This window comes from Aspergillus foveolatus (genome assembly GCF_047715535.1).
Source record: "Aspergillus foveolatus strain CBS 279.81 unplaced genomic scaffold BDW70scaffold_66, whole genome shotgun sequence".
Lineage (NCBI taxonomy): Eukaryota > Fungi > Ascomycota > Eurotiomycetes > Eurotiales > Aspergillaceae > Aspergillus > Aspergillus foveolatus.
In genome coordinates this window covers 13316-29464 of record NW_027396130.1, presented here as the reverse complement: position 1 = coordinate 29464, position 16149 = coordinate 13316, and the positions used below count along the sequence as shown (strand labels likewise).

Sequence of the window (16149 nt, the reverse complement as noted above, 5' to 3'; positions counted from 1 at the left end):
AATAACTAAGCACGTTGACTCCTTGAGATCCAGCACTTATCCTTCCACCTGGCTTGACCCAGGTTTAGGTGGCTGGCTAAATATGTCGGGCATGTCTCAATTGGTCATTTACCTAAGTGCTCTTGAGCCAGGGTTTTCCGCTCCATGAGATCCTATGGAACCCCAGAAACACTATGGCTGTTTTTGCCTGTTGGACAGGATCATACCATTCAACCATTCAAGTCCAATACTTACAATATGACGGCGATCTCCGGCTGAGGAAACCCTGAATCCTGAGCCCCCACCCTTCCTTCCACGATGACAGCTACTGCAGCTATTGCAGCACCGGCGGCTTGAATACATTATCCCGAGTATGATTTGAGGATAGTCGCAACGGCGAAGACGCAGCTTTATTCAGCCGATTGGACCAGCAATGCAATGCATGCCACGTATGTCTCGGCCAGAATCACAATCACCAATCCAGGGCCTTGGTCTCCCTCAGAAAATCAGAAAATCCCAGCCATAACGAACCACCAATCGCCTATCTAGACTGACAGCAGCGAACCCGAGTCACCTCGGTTCCGAGTAAGCAGAGTCAGACAGCCAAAGAGAGATCGCTGATCAGGAACAAGCCTACAGCAATTCCGCTACCGAATGGGCCCATCCACTATCTGAAACGACGCAAGCTCCCCACCCAACAGCGATCGTTTCCTTTTTCTGTGGAAGCCCCCTGCCAAGAAGGCAAAAGCCGCGGATTGATGAGATTCCCATTTCTGTTCTGCTTTTGTCTCTTCCTTGGTTCTGGTTCTGCGTCGTCTTCCGTAGGGGCCGCGGACCGCTTCAGATGCTATGGCGTTGCGTCGGTGAAACAAGTGCAGTGCGTTGAAAGTGTCCTTTTTTTTTTTCTTTTCTTTTCCTTTCTTTTGTTTCTTTATTTTTCTTTTTATTTTGGTTTTTCTTGATTTTAGAGTGCGCAGCAATAGGTGCAAGCCAGAACTCAACCAAGTTTCGGATATCTCCATTATTAGTATTCTCCTCCTGGGTTATATACTAGCACTCTATAGTGATGTTTTATACAGTGTACACCCAATTTCGCCCCATATTACCCCATATTTACGCCCCGATTCCACAAAGCAACTCCATATGTACTGTCTATACCATCGACCCAGTCATGCGCCAACATCCCCGTTTCACATCACGATAAATTACTTTACCACCCGGACCCGGGCTTCGCAATCTTGCCCTTCAGGTCGGCATCAACAGCCACACCCAGGTTGAGCCCCCTCCGCTCCGCAGAGGGAGAGTCAGGGGTATAGCCAATTCTCTCCTCCTTCCAGGAGTTGCGCATCCGCGTAATCTGTCCCTCAGTAAAGTGGGTCAGGCACTCATCCTCTGTGTAGTCCATGAAGTTGTGGATCGGGTCAGTTCCGGGGATAGAGTAGGTGTTGTTGCTCTCGACTGCGCCCTTGCACGTATCCCGACCGGTAGGGCATCCGAAAGCAGCGTACGCCTCAGCGGGGGTGTCGTGGATGTAGTCGCCGTGGCCGTAGCACCCGGGCATCATAGAGTCGTTGTTCCCGGGCTGGAAGGTGTGGAAGAGGTTCAGCCAGTGGCCGATTTCATGCACGGCCGTGATGCCGCGGTCGTAGGGGGCTTTGCCGCCGGGGAGAGACTGGGGATCGCAGACGACGCCGTCCATGAGGAACTCTTGCTCAGTCACCTTGTCGGGGAAGGTCCTAGTCGCTGTTAATACTTTTACACTGTAAAAAAAGGTTTCTTGTCAAGGAGAAGAACGTACGCATAACCCAGGATCCCGTCTCCGATTCTGCCGAAGTACAGATTCAGCGTGGTGTAATCGCCCTGTCGCAGGGTACTCTTGACCTCGTACTCGGTCGTGCTACCGTCGGAGATCGCCTTCCAGGCGTTGTTGTGAGTGTACGAGACATTGACCAGGTTGAACTGGAAACCAGTGCCCAGGTAGTTCTCATTCAGCACGTCGATTTGCTCGTCGATCTGGGACGGCAGGGTGGTCATATTGATTCCTGCGGTCGAGTTGGTGATAATAACGTGCACGTAGGTGTCAATTGTCACGTCGAAGGCCTCGCGCGCAGTGACGCCGACACTGGCGCGGGCTGCAGCCTCTCGGTCTTCCTTATCGAGGAAGTACCTGTGCTGAGCGTGCACGCGCTCTGAGGGGTTGCGGGTACCGCAGCGGGCAGCGGCCAGCTGGAGACTGCCCAGGCCGGCTGTTAAGAGAAGAGGGAGGAAACGCATGGTGACTCGAGTTGAGAGTGGTTTTGTGGTGTTGCGTTTCTGATTACACGGCTCCCAACCGCAACTGCGGACCCCCTTTTATATGAGAAATTGGACATGGCGGATGGCGTGTGGGCTGTGGAGACGGTTCCTGATGGCCCGATGGATGAATGGGGGGGCAGTCCTTAAGGGCTGAGTACTGATGGTGAATGGTGATACACGGGTCTGGTGTGTCGATCAGGGCCGCTAGGGTCGGGGGCGATGCTGATAGGACTCACACCACAAAGACCCGCTGAGACCCGCTGTCGATCCAGTCGCCAAGAGCGAAAGCGAATTAGAGGATCGTCTATTTATAACGGACCCAGGGGCGGTTGGCGAGGCTACTCCAGGAATCGCGCATTGAGCAAATCGGATGCGCGATGCGGTGGCATGCTGTTGATCCGCGAAGCGCCGGTCCGCTCTGCTGGCTATCCCAGCCATAACACGGTAGATGCGTTAGATATGCACTGGGCTGTGTAGAGTCTCTCCGTCTCCCGGTCTCTCCATACTGTGGCACCGGTTCGAGCGAGGCTGGTTCGCAGGCCAAGCAAACAAGCATTATCGACGGCTGGGCTGTGCGGCATTTCGCATGTAGATTCTATTGTTTCATCCTGTCGCACGCGTGGCAGCCGTCTCCTCTTTCTCTTTATTGCTATTTTTTCCATTGTCCTATATTTTTCTTTTTTCTTTGTTCTGCTGTTTGCAGATTCCTGCTATTTTGGACCGGCACGAGCAGCCAACCGTTATCAATCGATGGAGTGCTTGGCTTGGCTTTCGGCTTCAGGTGTTGTAATTCTCTCTAACCGGCGTTGCCTGTATCAGCTCCAGAGCTCTGACTCAGGGGATGATCTAAGAGGGACCAGGTACCCTGGCCCTAGGCTAAGGAAGCAAATGCAGCCTGGCTTCGGCTCCCCACCGTGCATTGTTGCCTACTCCGCACCCGACGATGACGATTGTTTTGGGGGCCAAAGGTTAGGCTAACCTCAAGGCATTCGTATCTTTCTTGAGATTGAGAGGGTTGATAGTCTCGAAGGAGTCCTTTGCAAATGTGTGGACTGTCACTCATGAGCCTACTTTGACATTGCGGTCTTAAACATAATGAAACACGAACAGCGAATCCTCCATATACCTGCAACTGGCAGTCAACTCGAAACATCTCCAAGAAGTCGAGCGAATTTTGAGATTTTTCCCGACTCCCCATCTCACCATGGAGAGAGTCGAGACGGATCATGTCCATAGATTATGGATAACTTCGTCGGGTCTCGGTCTCGGCCGTCTTGCCTCCAGTTTGACTCCACAACGAGCAGTGGCAGCAGTGACAGCAATGACAGCAATGACAGCAATAGCAGCAATAGCAGCAATAGCAGCAATAGCAGCACTGCCACCATCTGATCGGCACACGGCCTTGCACCGTCCACCTCGGGTCCTGTCCCGACGTCGAGCTCGAGGGTCTCGTCGTGAACATCCCCCACGCCCTAACACCACCCCATATGTTGGAATAATGTAGCATCCTCCTAGAATAAGGCCGAGACGTCGTTGCGTCCATCTCCCCCTACACCGACATTCCTTCCCAACCGGCCTGACTCGGACAGCGAGGTGTCTCCATGCGGCTGAAAGATCGGCAGGCTGTCCTGGAGGGAAAGAGCAAACCGCGCTATTAGAATGTGCCCTGGACCACAGCCACATTGATTCTAGTTAGCCATGCATTCCGCTCACTAAACTATAGGCGGGAGTTCGTTGCACCTATTCTGTCTATCCTAGAAGTGACTCAACAGGCCCAGAAGCCGAGCAGAAGCCAAGGACTCTACTTGGGCGGGCGGAAATATCGGAACCCAGTTATGCGCATATGGGGTTAAAAGCCCAGACTGGACTGATTGATGAGTGGAGGGCGCGCGCAAAGGAGATTATTGCGTCCATCGAAATGCCGCGGCTGAAGCCGGGGCAGTATTCTATAATGTTTGCCGAGACGCTGAACACTTTAGACACCGGGCACTCGAAGGGGCCGCAGGCTGTCATCTCGCTATTGCGGCCAAGGGCTACAAGACTCTCGATGAGAAAGGCGACCAGACTGAGAAGGACATGGGAGAGAGGAAGTGACTTGTTTGCAGTCCGCTCGATTGGTGGAAAGGCAGTGGTCAGGTATTGCAGGGAAGCAAGTGGTGTCTTGCCTCTCATAACTCTTTTGTTTATCCGTCCAGAAGCTTACGGGAGCGCGGGCATCAGGTGCATCCTGTACGGGAAGGTCATGGACAAGAGCGAGCTGGACAGGACAACGAGCTGAAGAGTGGCAGTCGCCTTAATCTGACCATGTAAAAGTACATCCTGGATCATCTTCTATTTACCGTCTCCGGTTTAGCTTGTTAACCTCCTTCGCGTGCTTGTAGACAAGCTCCTCCGCCTCGGCACTATAAGGGTTAGCAAGGTCATGCTTCAGCAGGGAATTCGACTCACTCATCCAGGTAGATGGTAAACCCGTCATCGTGATTCCGACCATACGAGTACCCCGAATATCCAAACTGCCAGAACATATCGGGCATCTTCTCCCGCAGACTGATCCTCTGCCAACCGCCCACAGCCTCTAGACGAGTGATATTCGACACCGTGCCGAGATTATCCAGTCGGCCCTGTGGAGTAAGCCAGCCTATACTCGCGCCGTCAGTATATCTCTACAGCCGGGAGAAAAAAGAATAAATAGAAATAAAATAGAAACGGTAGGTAGGCGCACCGTATTCCTCATGCACGACCGGCTTCCCAACACGCCGCGCAGCCCTTGCGTGGTCAACAATCCACTTGTTCGTCCATTCGACGGTCTTGCTCCACCAGTCCGGATAGGAATGGAACACGCCAAAGTCAATGTTCTTCAACTTCAGCTCAGCCTCAAAGTCGCCCCCATCCGATCCGTTGTAGGCCCAGTCATCCGAGTCGTAGTTGAAGCCGCCCTCGCCGCCCCATGTTACGAGGTGGTGGGGATCGAGTCTCTTGACGTAGGTGCTCATCTCGTCAATCCAGGAGGTCAGCAGCTCGGGGGTGCATTCGTCGCTCGCCGGCAGGTTGCGTACACCGTCGGCGCCGCAGCGTGGCTCATTGGCGAGTTCCCAGGCCATGATGGCCGGGGAGTTGCGGTAACGGGTGACCATCTCCTTGACGTAGCGTTTGTATGCCTTTTTGATCTGCGGGAGGCGGTAGAACTGTTGCCCACAATCAGCACACTCGATCCCCTCTTCTTCGTATTCAAACAGGTTAGCGGGTAAGAGGCAGTTACATCATCATGGTATCGTCCTCCCAGATTCACCGTATAAACATCCATACCCCCGTAATCCGCCCAGTTGTTCACAAGCGTCACAATCAGCTTGATTCCCGTCTTTGCGGCGGCACTGACGACTTTGTCGAACGGCTCCAGGTCAATTGTAGACGTTCCGTTCCGCCACCACTGGAAGACGACTTCTGTTGTGCCAGCGCCCTCGCCGCCGTACTGGGGGAGTCCGTCTTCAATATAGGTCACGTTCTTGTCGTTGAAGCCCCATGTGCGGAAAACAGAGAGCCCGGCTTTTTTGGCTGCGGAGAGGCCGAGTTCCACGTCCGTTTGGTTCTGAGATCGTCAGTGAGCTGATTGAGAACGCTGGAAGAAAGAAGGATTCACGTTGTTGAAAGGGAAGTAGTAGGCATTGCTACCGGCGAAGTAAAAGTCTTTTCCGTCCAATTGGAACTTATCGCCCTTGGTGGTCACAAAGCCCTTGCGGGCAGTAGCGGTCGTCGCTAGCAGGGCTAGCGGGAGAAGCGTTGAGAAGAGCATCTTGCTGACTTTCTTGTTGGCTGGTTGGCTAGCTGGAGATGTCAACTCTGGCTTCAGGGAAGTACCAGGATAAACGGCGACTTTGCAAGATTATATCTAGCATCACCATACGCCCAGGCCATTCTAGCCATAGAGCCTGGAAATGAGGTTCTTTTCTCCGTCCGGCTTGGCCGTACTGTATGAAGAAATCCCCCGCCCGTACCGGCACTGGCGTTTGCGGAGACTGACTCGCAGGCTTGGGGTCAATCATACGAGCTCCCATAATATTGACTGCAAGCTTTGGTTTCTTGAGTCATTCTCATGTGATATCTTCCGTGGTTGAGGCCGACCCTACGGCCTACAAATACCGGATAATCACATAATAAATTTAAAAACAGGACACTCCTTAGCGGATGGAAATGGTTGTTTCAGTACGTGAGCTGTTCCCAATATGGCTTTATTCCGTCCCAGCACCTCTCGTGGGGTGCGCTAGGACAGATTCGATGCGGAGGTTCCCCAACTCGTACCCTAACTTGTAGCTAGGTTCCCCGCAAATAAAGCCGACAACGCTTAGCGAAATTAGCTGCTTTTACTGAAATAAGCCAATTAGATGCAATATTGATCCGGCTTTGCTTTCCCGCGGCTTAGCTAAGGAATAAACCGCATCGCGTGGGGGACGCGTGACGGACTAGACACTTTGACGTCTTCATTGCGCATAAGTTTGAGCATAAGAATTCACTTCGCCTAATCACGCCAAGTTACTTCATTATTGCTAACATGCGGTCAACACTCAATACCAAGAGCGCCTGGCAGTGGACACTCAATGTATCCGGCGCGGACCCTGTTTGATCGGCAGGGGGTATAGCCGCAATGGGAAAGGGGTTTTCAGTGATTCATGATGATAACTCTCGCTCAATACTCTTGAGCATGTCGTGCTATGAGTTTGCTTTGTCTTCGTATTCTGCTTGGCGAACTCCTACTTATAATGCTGTTCTAGAGTCTAGCACGACCGATGAACAGCTATGAGACGTCGACATAAGAGGCGATATAACGCGATGCCTTGCGCCAGCAGTGAGAGGCTGAGGTGGACCAGTTCTTTAATTGGAGTAATTGAATAAATGGAGGAAAAGTGTGGACGGGATGATGTATGATATATATAAAAGTTGGGATTCTATGGGGCCCTGAACTGACCCTGCAAGGCCGAGAGAACCATGGCAGTACACCTGAAACGCGCGGGTGTGAGATGTCATTGTTCAGACATGAAACCAATTGGTTGTCGCTGTCACAATAGGGCGATCGGTTTCGATTATATGAACCAGTTCTGACGGATCAGCGCTTCGCTTTTCATATTGTCGAGACGCACGGCAAATGGCAGAGCCGGCGCTTCAGGGTCTTCAGAGAGTAGAAAAGGCCTATAAGTACTTGATCCATTTCACTCTCAGCTGACATCAAACACATTCTTTCTCTATTCATTCAATTCTCTTTCCCTTTCATTCGATCTCTACTTCATATCGCTTCTGGAAAGTGATCTATAACCACCATGAAAGCTGGTCTTCTCTTCACTACGGCCTCCCTGGCCCTAACTGCCTCCGCTCACTGTAAGCCCCCTTGCCTCTCTCCGCGGCCAATCCGTCTGGCCAGATACTGACTCCGGCCCTGTACCTAGACGTCTTCCCTGCCCTTGTCCAGGACGGCGCCGCAACCGGCGACTGGAAATACGTTCGCGACTGGACCGGCTCCTACGGCAATGGCCCGGTCGAGGATGTCACGAGCCTTGATATCCGATGCAACAAGGACGCCAGCACCAACGGCAACGCGACCGAGACTCTCCCTGTGAAAGCAGGCGAGGAGATCGGCTTCACCGTGCGCACAAACATCGGCCACCCCGGTCCCCTACTCGCGTACATGGCCAAAGCACCCGGTGACGCGAGCGACTTCGACGGCGACGGACAGGTCTGGTTCAAGATATATGAGGACGGCCCAACAGTTACTGATGATGGACTTACATGGCCAAGTGATGGTTCGCCTCCTGCCTCCTCCCTCCTATGCAGGGGACAGTAACTAATCTGGTCATAGGTGCAACAACCGTCAACTTCACGATCCCTTCATCTCTACCTGATGGCGACTACCTCCTCCGCGTCGAACACATTGCGCTCCATGGCGCCGGCACTGAAGGCGGCGCGCAGTTCTATCTTTCCTGTGGGCAGGTCTCCGTCACCGGCGGAGGAAACGGAGACCCAGCACCCCTCGTTGCGTTTCCGGGAGCTTATGACCCTACGGACCCTGGTATTCTGATCAACATCTACTGGCCTGTTCCGACTAACTACACCCCGCCGGGACCCAAGGTCTGGAGCGGTTAAAGGTGTGGCGAGTATGGATTGGTGCTACTGAGGTCCATAGCTGTGTTCTACTGAGAACTTGTACCGGCACGTTTGTGAGGGCGAGATAGCGAAATATAGGAGACTACGCTTCATGTATTCTTAGGCAACGCGGCTGGCCGCATGTCAAAATATCGAATCTCAAAAATCAAATCCTCAGTTTATCACAAAGGGACGATCTATGAAGCGGTCTATATCAACAAGGAGTAGAGTCTATCGACAAGGTACAAAAAGAACAGCAAATGGGCAGAACGATGGCTGCCTAAATTCTTCCAAACAATCCTTGGTCCGTAACTGCCTTGCTCAGCAACGCGATAATGCCCCCGGCTAGACAGAATATTCCACTAAAGATGGACAGCTCGAAGAAGCCTCCGTAGTGGTCAATCAGGACGCCACTGACTGGCGGTCCGATAAGCACCGCACAACCACTAAGCGCAATGCCCATACCCAGGTACGTCCCAAACTCCTGCGGATTCTTCGGGACAGCGGTAAGGGCGGCGCTGCCGCCAGAAATTACCGTGCCGGACCAGAAGCCGAAAATGACGGAGAAGACGATCAGGCTGGCGTTGGACTGGGCTTCGTTCATGCAACAAATTATGATGCCCGTTGCGAGCCCGCCGAGGCCAAAGGCGTTGATTCGTCCAAATCTATCGGCTAAAATTCCGGGGATGATTCTACCGAATGTGGAGGCGCCGTTCAGGATAGCGGACAGGTATGAGGCGAGTGTGGCGTCCATGCCACGGGAGACGGCGTATGTCGGGATGAAGAAAATGGGGCTGAACAGCCCAAGGAACATGAAGAACATAGCCAGGATGAGGAGGACGAAGAGCGGCGAATTGAAGGCGCTCGGGATGAAGAACGCTGTTGTTCGCGATGGGAGGCGCGCGGTCACGGTTAGGCAAGTGAAGAGCATCATTGGGAGCATGATGAACGCGATAATCCGTATGGCCCAGCCGAAACTTATCGAGGAGTTGTTGAGCATTTTGGACAGTGCGATGGGGAAGACTACGCCCCCGACAGACGAGCCGGCGATGGCGAGCCCTAATGCCGCTCCGCGCTTCTTGTCAAAGTACTGCGAGACCGCAGCCATGGCGGGGAACTGTAGCATGCCACTGGATATACCGACAAGGACCGCCTGGGCGAGCATGAACTGCCAGTATTTAGTGCAGAGGCTTGTCATCATCAGGGCGAACACGTAGGCGATGGCTGGGGGTCGGATTACCTGTAGTAGTTAGACAAGGGCATATATGCTGTTTTCTGTTGGAAGGAATCGTACCCATGCACCGTACCGATCAAACAACGGGCCTGCAATTGCACCAGTCGCGAACTGCAGAAAAGCAGCCAGAGACCCAATCCATGCGATTCGGTCTGAGGATTCGTTCTGCAGCTGGTGAACGGCATAGTACTCTTGCAGTACTCCAAAGGAGTTTGCAAACCCAAGCGTGGAAAAGATGGTACAGGATGCACCAATGGCAACTAGCCATGCTTTGATTCCGCCGTCTGGCGCTGGTGAAAAGCTTTCTGGTTCTGTTGGAGGCTTTTGTCGTACTTTTTCGTTGGTAGTGCCTGGCCTGATATCTATAGTTGAGTCACTGGATGCTTCCAGATCGTGCATTGTTGGTTCTGCGGCCGCCATTGTACGTTGAGCGTCAGACACAGAGTCAGATATTCTCAAGGTGAGGATGTAATGAAGTGTTTGAAGGCGTCGTATATGAATTGGGCATGAATTGTCTCCCTTATATCCTACTATCTGCTGGCGAGCCCTACCGGGGTATGCCTGGCGGAGTCGGAGATAAGCGCGGAATCGGCGAATCGGACCGAGCACGGGATATGGCGGGCAGCCCGGACCAACAATGCAATTTCTCTCCACAACAATCGGATGTTGTCATCTTCTCTTTTTTCTCATTTTTTGCACCTCTTCAGTCTGCTTTGTTCGGAGGTAATAAATTAGAAAACTGGAATTGTGACTGTTATGAATGTTATTGCGGTAGACGAGCGAAGATGATCCCCGCTCCGGGTCCCGAGCGACGGCGCAGACGGCCGGCAGTGTGAGTCCGTCTACGGTACGCGTGGTGAATGATGTTGACCTGAAGCAGGTCATGTTCTCTTTGCAGAAGGCGTAAGATTAAGTGCAACCGCGAAAGCCCGTGTAGCAACTGCATCAAGTCTAAGGCGGAACCATGCGTCTACGAGAGCGACTCGTTGCCCCGGCCTCAGCAGCATCTCGGCTTCAGTCGGACACTGGAGCTGGGGCTCTGCAAAGCTTCTGAACGCCAGTTGCTCCCTCCAGATGCGGTCACTTCTCAGGTTCCTAGCTATGCATCAAAGTCATTACCCTCCAGCGCGAGAGACTCGTCGTCCCGGACGAGTCACGCTTCTGCATCGGAGGTTGAGTCCCTGAAGAGCAAGATCAGACAGCTGGAGGAGCAGCTGTCCAGAGCGACGCAGCCGGCGAAATCACCACCACAGCTTTCTCCAAACTCCAGAATCGAGACCAGTACGTCCCAGATAGCAGGGACTTTCCACATAAATCATGAAAGGCGCCTTCTCCACAATTCCCAGTTCGTCAACCGAAATCTGGTCATACACAAAAGTCGCCTGTTTGGCTCCAGTCATTGGGCACAGGCTGCATCGATGGTAAGCGTCTTCGCGTGTTCTATATTGTCTTTGCTGAACTGGCCAGTTTAGAGATGTATTTGAAATGATCGAACCGTTCATTCGCGGGAGTGGTTCCAAAGCCGGTGCCGGCATCAGAAGGTGCAAAGAGTTGGCAAGAATTATCAAAACCCAACGGACGCCGCAATGGCCGACGCCGCCAACCCAGGATCTACCTCCAAAAGGTGTCGCTGATGAGTTGGTTGACTGCTATCTTCGTACAATCGAGACTACATTCCGGGTGCTGCACGTACCTACGTTCAAGTCCGAATATGACGCGTTATGGGTGTCTGATGCACGGCCCAGCATTGCGTTCACAGTCCAACTCAAGCTGGTGTTGGCATTGGGGTCCGTCACTTACGACGAGCGGTTTTCGATGAGACCCAGTGCGGTTCGATGGGTATTTGAGGCGCACACCTGGCTCTCTGATCCCGACTTCAAACCTCAACTTAACATACAGTGCTTGCAAAGCAGGATTCTCCTATTACTAGCCCGCGAGATAATCAACGTTGGTGGCGATTCGAGTTGGATATCTGCCGGCGGGCTACTCCGCACTGCTCTACATATGGGATTACATAGGGATCCGTCTGTACTGCCGCCTAGGTCGGCGCTCGCTGCTGAAATGCGACGCAGACTGTGGAACACTATCCTCGAGCTATCATTGCAGTCAAGCATTTCCTCCGGTGGGCCTCCACTAATTTCCCTGGGCGATTTCGACTGTGCGCCTCCAGGAAATTTCGACGACGAACAGCTACTGGCTGAGGACCCGGTGCCGAAGAGTGATGATGAGTACACTCAAACAGCAATCGCCAGAGCACTGAGAAAAACCTACCCACAGCGCCTTGCAATTGTGAAATTCCTGAACGATCTAAGTTCATATGGGACTTACGAGGAAACTCTTCGACTTGACGCAGAGTTAAGGGAATCTTACAGGGCTATTTGCCGCATCCTCAGAGGGTATCCCAGCAACGGCCCTTCTCCCTCGCAGTTCGAAAAATGCATGCTCGACTTCATCATCCACTTCTATGTGTGCTGCCTGCATATTCCCTTTATCGAGAAGTCAATGCGGGAACCGGCATATGCATTCTCCAGGAAGGTCGCGATCGAGAGCGCCCTCAAGATGTGGTGCGCCATTTACCCATCTTCCAGTTTTGTGAGCAACACCCGTCGCGAGATTAGCGGTTCTGTTGAAAATGAGCTGACTCGGTTCGTGGAATGCGGGTTTGGGTTTTTCCGCACTGGTATTATGATCGCGGCCATGTTCGTGACCTTGGAGCTTAAAGCTCAGCTCCTGGATGATGACAGCCTGGGTCCCAGCCCGTATCGGGTAGATCTCTTCTCTCTGCTCTGTGATGCGAAAGATCGTTGTTGGAATATGATTCAATGTGGTGAGACTAATGTCAAGGGCTACCTCCTCGCTTGTCTGGTAACCGCCCAGATCGAGGGGCTGATGCAGGGAGTTGAACTGAGCAAACTCCCAGAACTCCTTCTCCGCGCAGCAGAAGAGGCGGAGGACCGGTGTCTTGTCTTTATGGAGGAAAAAGCCGGTCTGGGACAGAGTGGTGGTACCGTTGAGGTGATGGACGAGTCTGCGAATACTGCGCCCTTCATGGGCGACTGGGAGTTTATTGTAAGTGCTTGCAATCTACAAAATCATTCTATGCTAACAGTATTTAGATGACAGATCCTTTCCTTAATTATCCTGGGACTACTGAACCACTCAGCTGGGTTATGAATGAAGAAACGAGACCATTTATAATGTAACTGAGCAAGCTTAGCAAACACAGGGCAACACCCAGGTTTTCATAACCGACTTTGCTTTCCACCGAGGATCGCATAAAAGAACTTACATATCTTGCTAGCGCTGCTGCCTACTTAGATATGACTCTATCGCACATGACTTGAGTCACTCCCGTGGCCAATCGGATCTTTCCTTCGACCAGCCTCACTCAACCCAATTCGGAAGCACCCCGCTCGATCGACCTGATTAAGCAGTATATAAAACTCTTCGCCTCTGGCCTATTGACCACGATGTTGCTATTGTATTAATGCTTTGCTACGGCTAATCTCACTCAATCTGATTCGTGACTGTGCTGTCGACGAACATATTCTACCCCGATCATGGCCTCGAACACAGAGTATTCGCAGACTCTGCAACACATTACAGATGCCAAACTCGTGGAGCTATCCAACAAGCACCGTGTCTTCTTGAAGCGCAAAGATGATGCGCTGTCAGAAGCGGAAGCTGTTGAATCTCCGCGCGAAAAGCTTCGAGTACTGTGCAAGGGGGTAAAAACCTGCTTTGACGTCCGTGTTCAAGAAGATGACCGTGTATTGGATCCCATACATAGCAACCGCCGTCTCGTGGTCGAGCTTGTCAACCTCGACCGCTTTCTGAAGCAAGCCGAGCACGATCCATCAATATCAGTGAATACACTGGAGCGATGGCGTCGGTCTCTGCTTGGCCTGCTTGACGTCCAGACTCTGAAATACGAGTACGCGACGCTGTTCGCCCAGCTCACGATGGAGTGGCTGTCTGCCAACAGGAGCCACAAATCACCGGGCGATAACTCCAGACCGGAAGGTTTTGAAAAAGTGGCTAGCGCGCAGAAGCTCGAATCGAGAAAGCTGTGGGAAGAGTTTGTGTTCGCACCTGCTGATTTGGAGACCAGCGCCATTAAGGCGTTCCTTAATAACCTCTTCACGAGCCCAGCTCAGTTGCCCTACTTGTCTGAAGACACAGCTGCCGAGAATGCAAAAGCAACCACCAAGGCGCTAGAGAAGCTCCGCGAGAAAGTCTCACAATTTGAAGCCCAGCTGACTAGATCAACTCAATTCGACGTCCCCACATTGTTCTGGGTTATATCTAGCCTTATCAGTTCCGACCTCCCGACTGAGAAGCAGCGGGCCGTCCTGCGTGATTTTCTGAAAGACCGCACGGTTTTGACGGAGCTAGCCGATGTCCTGAACATGCGCCTTATGGCGCTGCATTCATGGTCATGGGGCCCTGAGGTTACTGTCGAGCAGCGGCGGCAGGTGAACGGCTCCTATCAGATCTATATGCACGAGGATCTCATCCAGGCAATCTTCCTCCAGTATATAGGCGTTAAATGGTCGGTCATCTTCAAAGGGGCATTCAGAGACTTCCGGAAGACAAAGAAAGTATGGAAATCTCCGACGTCAACTGTCCCAGCTATCGACAAGAAACGACGCGCCTTCTTCCTAGATCAGCGCCGAGATAAACCAAACCTGCAGCTTGTGAGGGAGGCCATCCATCGGAATGCGTATTTCGTTTCTCAGCTCCTGGATAACGAACAGCAAAAGAACGAGCGGGAAGAGGGAGAAGAAGAGGCAGATCGCAGCGTACATCGGAATAGAGCCCCGGTGCAGGCGGCCATGGCCCGTATGGCCGCCCCCTCGGCATTCAGGGCGGCAAAAACGAATGATCTTGAGGGGGTCGAGGAATCGGATGATGATATGGGATTTGCACTTTTTGATAGCGATGATGGCTATGACTCTGACCAGGCCTACGTAGAGTCCCAATATGCGCAGAGCGTCATGAAGCCCCGGAACCAGATGCAGGCGAAGCAGAACCTTTTACTTCTCCTCAGCGCGGATATCACTATCAATAAGCGGTTGTACGGCCAGATTACGTGCTTTCGAACCCAGTACGAGTCCCTATACCCTAGTCTACCGCATGCGACGATACTCGCCGTTCTTAGCTTCTTTGGGGTCTCAGAGAAGTGGCTTGCCTTCTTTGAGCGATACCTGACTGCTCCCTTGAAGTTTGCTGATGAGCCCAACGCTGAGCCCCGTCTGCGTCGCCGTGGCACGCCTGCCGCCCATGTTCTAAGCGAGGTCTTTGGCGAGACAACTCTGTTCTGTCTCGACTTCATGGTCAACAAGGAAACTAACGGTGAGGTGATGTGGCGGGTCAACGATGACCTCTGGTTCTGGTCTCGGAACAAAGAAGTCAGCATCTCAGCGTGGACCTCGATCCAAAAATTCAACGACGCTATGGGTCTCCTTCTGAGCGTAGATAAGAGCGGCGGCGCCCATATCACCACAGCGAGTAGCCCAAATACCAAGATCGAGTCCCTTCCAACCGGTAAAATCAGATGGGGCATGTTGTACCTCAACCCGGAGTCCGGACGTTTTGAGATCGATCAGGAGATGGTTGACAGCCACATCGCGGAACTGAAACGCCAGCTTCAGGACAAAGAAGGCAGCGTCTTTAGCTGGATTCAGGCTTGGAATTCCTATGCGTCAACGTTCTTTACCTACAACTTTGGCGCGCCCGCAAACTGTTTCGGCAAGGAACACGTCGACATGATGCTCCAGACTCACGAGCGCATCCAGCGCAAGGTCTTCTCGTCTGGCCCCAGCGATCACGCCAAAGGCGACCAAAGCGTGGTCACCTACCTGCGCAAAACGATCCAATCTCGCTTCGGAAACACCTCCATTCCGGATGGATACTTCTTCCTCCCCATCGATCTCGGCGGTCTCGAATTGTCTAGCCCCTTCATCAACCTCGTCGGCGTGCGCGATGCTCTAACCACAACTCCCGACTCACTCATGGATGCCTTCTTTCAAACTGAACGAGATACTTATGACGCTCTGAAACGCCACTACGCAAGCAAAGACAAAGAGCGGGTCATCGCGAAGAACAAAGGCTTCAGACCCGACGATGTAAACGACTTCCTATCCTTCGAGGAATACACGCGCCACCGAGAATTTCTCGACTACAGCTTCTCCGGCCAGCTGTTGAATGTCTACGACAACCTTCTCCGCCGTCCATCCCAGCAGGTCATTGAATATGACCCGACGGGTCCTCTAGCGACGGGTTTCGGACAGCTGAGAAATCAGTCAGATCTATCCGGTATCACGGGCGACTGGAACTCGATGACCCCGTATTGGAAATGGGTTGCGCAGTTGTATGGACCGGAGATTGTGAACCTGTTTGGAGGCTTTAATGTTGTTGACCCGGGTTTACTGCCGATCAGTTTGATTAGCCAATTTCGAAGTGGAAAGGTGAGTTGGACAGAGGAATGAGCTCTATTGCGTAGCTGAGTC

The 16149-nt window shown here is 52.6% G+C and overlaps 6 protein-coding genes across 6 annotated transcripts; 3 read left to right on the top strand and 3 right to left on the bottom strand.

Moving 5' to 3' along the window:
• Positions 1–814: 814 nt before the first annotated feature.
• Positions 815–2563, bottom strand: BDW70DRAFT_106450 (zinc metalloprotease). Its single transcript, XM_073734416.1, has 2 exons — positions 1778–2563; positions 815–1715 (listed from the first exon to the last, which is right to left on the bottom strand). The coding sequence occupies exons 1-2, from the start codon at positions 2251–2253 to the stop codon at positions 1190–1192; spliced, it is 1002 nt and encodes a 333-aa protein (XP_073592497.1). The 5' UTR covers positions 2254–2563; the 3' UTR covers positions 815–1189.
• Positions 2564–2927: 364 nt separating this feature from the next.
• Positions 2928–3419, top strand: BDW70DRAFT_106436 (uncharacterized protein). Its single transcript, XM_073734415.1, has 2 exons — positions 2928–3242; positions 3297–3419. Exons 1-2 carry the CDS (start codon positions 3025–3027, stop codon positions 3337–3339), a joined length of 261 nt encoding a protein of 86 aa, XP_073592496.1. The 5' UTR covers positions 2928–3024; the 3' UTR covers positions 3340–3419.
• A 1190-nt stretch (positions 3420–4609) lies between these two features.
• Positions 4610–6064, bottom strand: BDW70DRAFT_163270 (glycoside hydrolase 5 family protein; the record flags this gene model as incomplete). Its single annotated transcript, XM_073741274.1, has 5 exons — positions 4610–4676; positions 4723–4912; positions 4997–5459; positions 5534–5860; positions 5912–6064. The coding sequence occupies 5 exons, from the start codon at positions 6062–6064 to the stop codon at positions 4610–4612; spliced, it is 1200 nt and encodes a 399-aa protein (XP_073592495.1).
• A 1508-nt stretch (positions 6065–7572) lies between these two features.
• BDW70DRAFT_171062 (lytic polysaccharide monooxygenase auxiliary activity family 9 protein) lies at positions 7573–8403 on the top strand (the record flags this gene model as incomplete). The annotated part of the gene is made up of 3 exons (XM_073743112.1): positions 7573–7641; positions 7710–8063; positions 8120–8403. The coding sequence occupies exons 1-3, from the start codon at positions 7584–7586 to the stop codon at positions 8401–8403; spliced, it is 696 nt and encodes a 231-aa protein (XP_073592494.1). The 5' UTR covers positions 7573–7583.
• Positions 8404–8683: 280 nt separating this feature from the next.
• Positions 8684–10057, bottom strand: BDW70DRAFT_171061 (MCT family MFS transporter; the record flags this gene model as incomplete). The annotated part of the gene is made up of 2 exons (XM_073743111.1): positions 8684–9643; positions 9698–10057. 2 exons carry the CDS (start codon positions 10055–10057, stop codon positions 8684–8686), a joined length of 1320 nt encoding a protein of 439 aa, XP_073592493.1.
• Positions 10058–10422: 365 nt separating this feature from the next.
• On the top strand, positions 10423–16128 carry BDW70DRAFT_153097 (uncharacterized protein; the record flags this gene model as incomplete). Its single annotated transcript, XM_073739564.1, has 4 exons — positions 10423–10469; positions 10518–11058; positions 11105–12706; positions 13216–16128. The coding sequence occupies 4 exons, from the start codon at positions 10423–10425 to the stop codon at positions 16126–16128; spliced, it is 5103 nt and encodes a 1700-aa protein (XP_073592492.1).
• Positions 16129–16149: the final 21 nt, after the last annotated feature.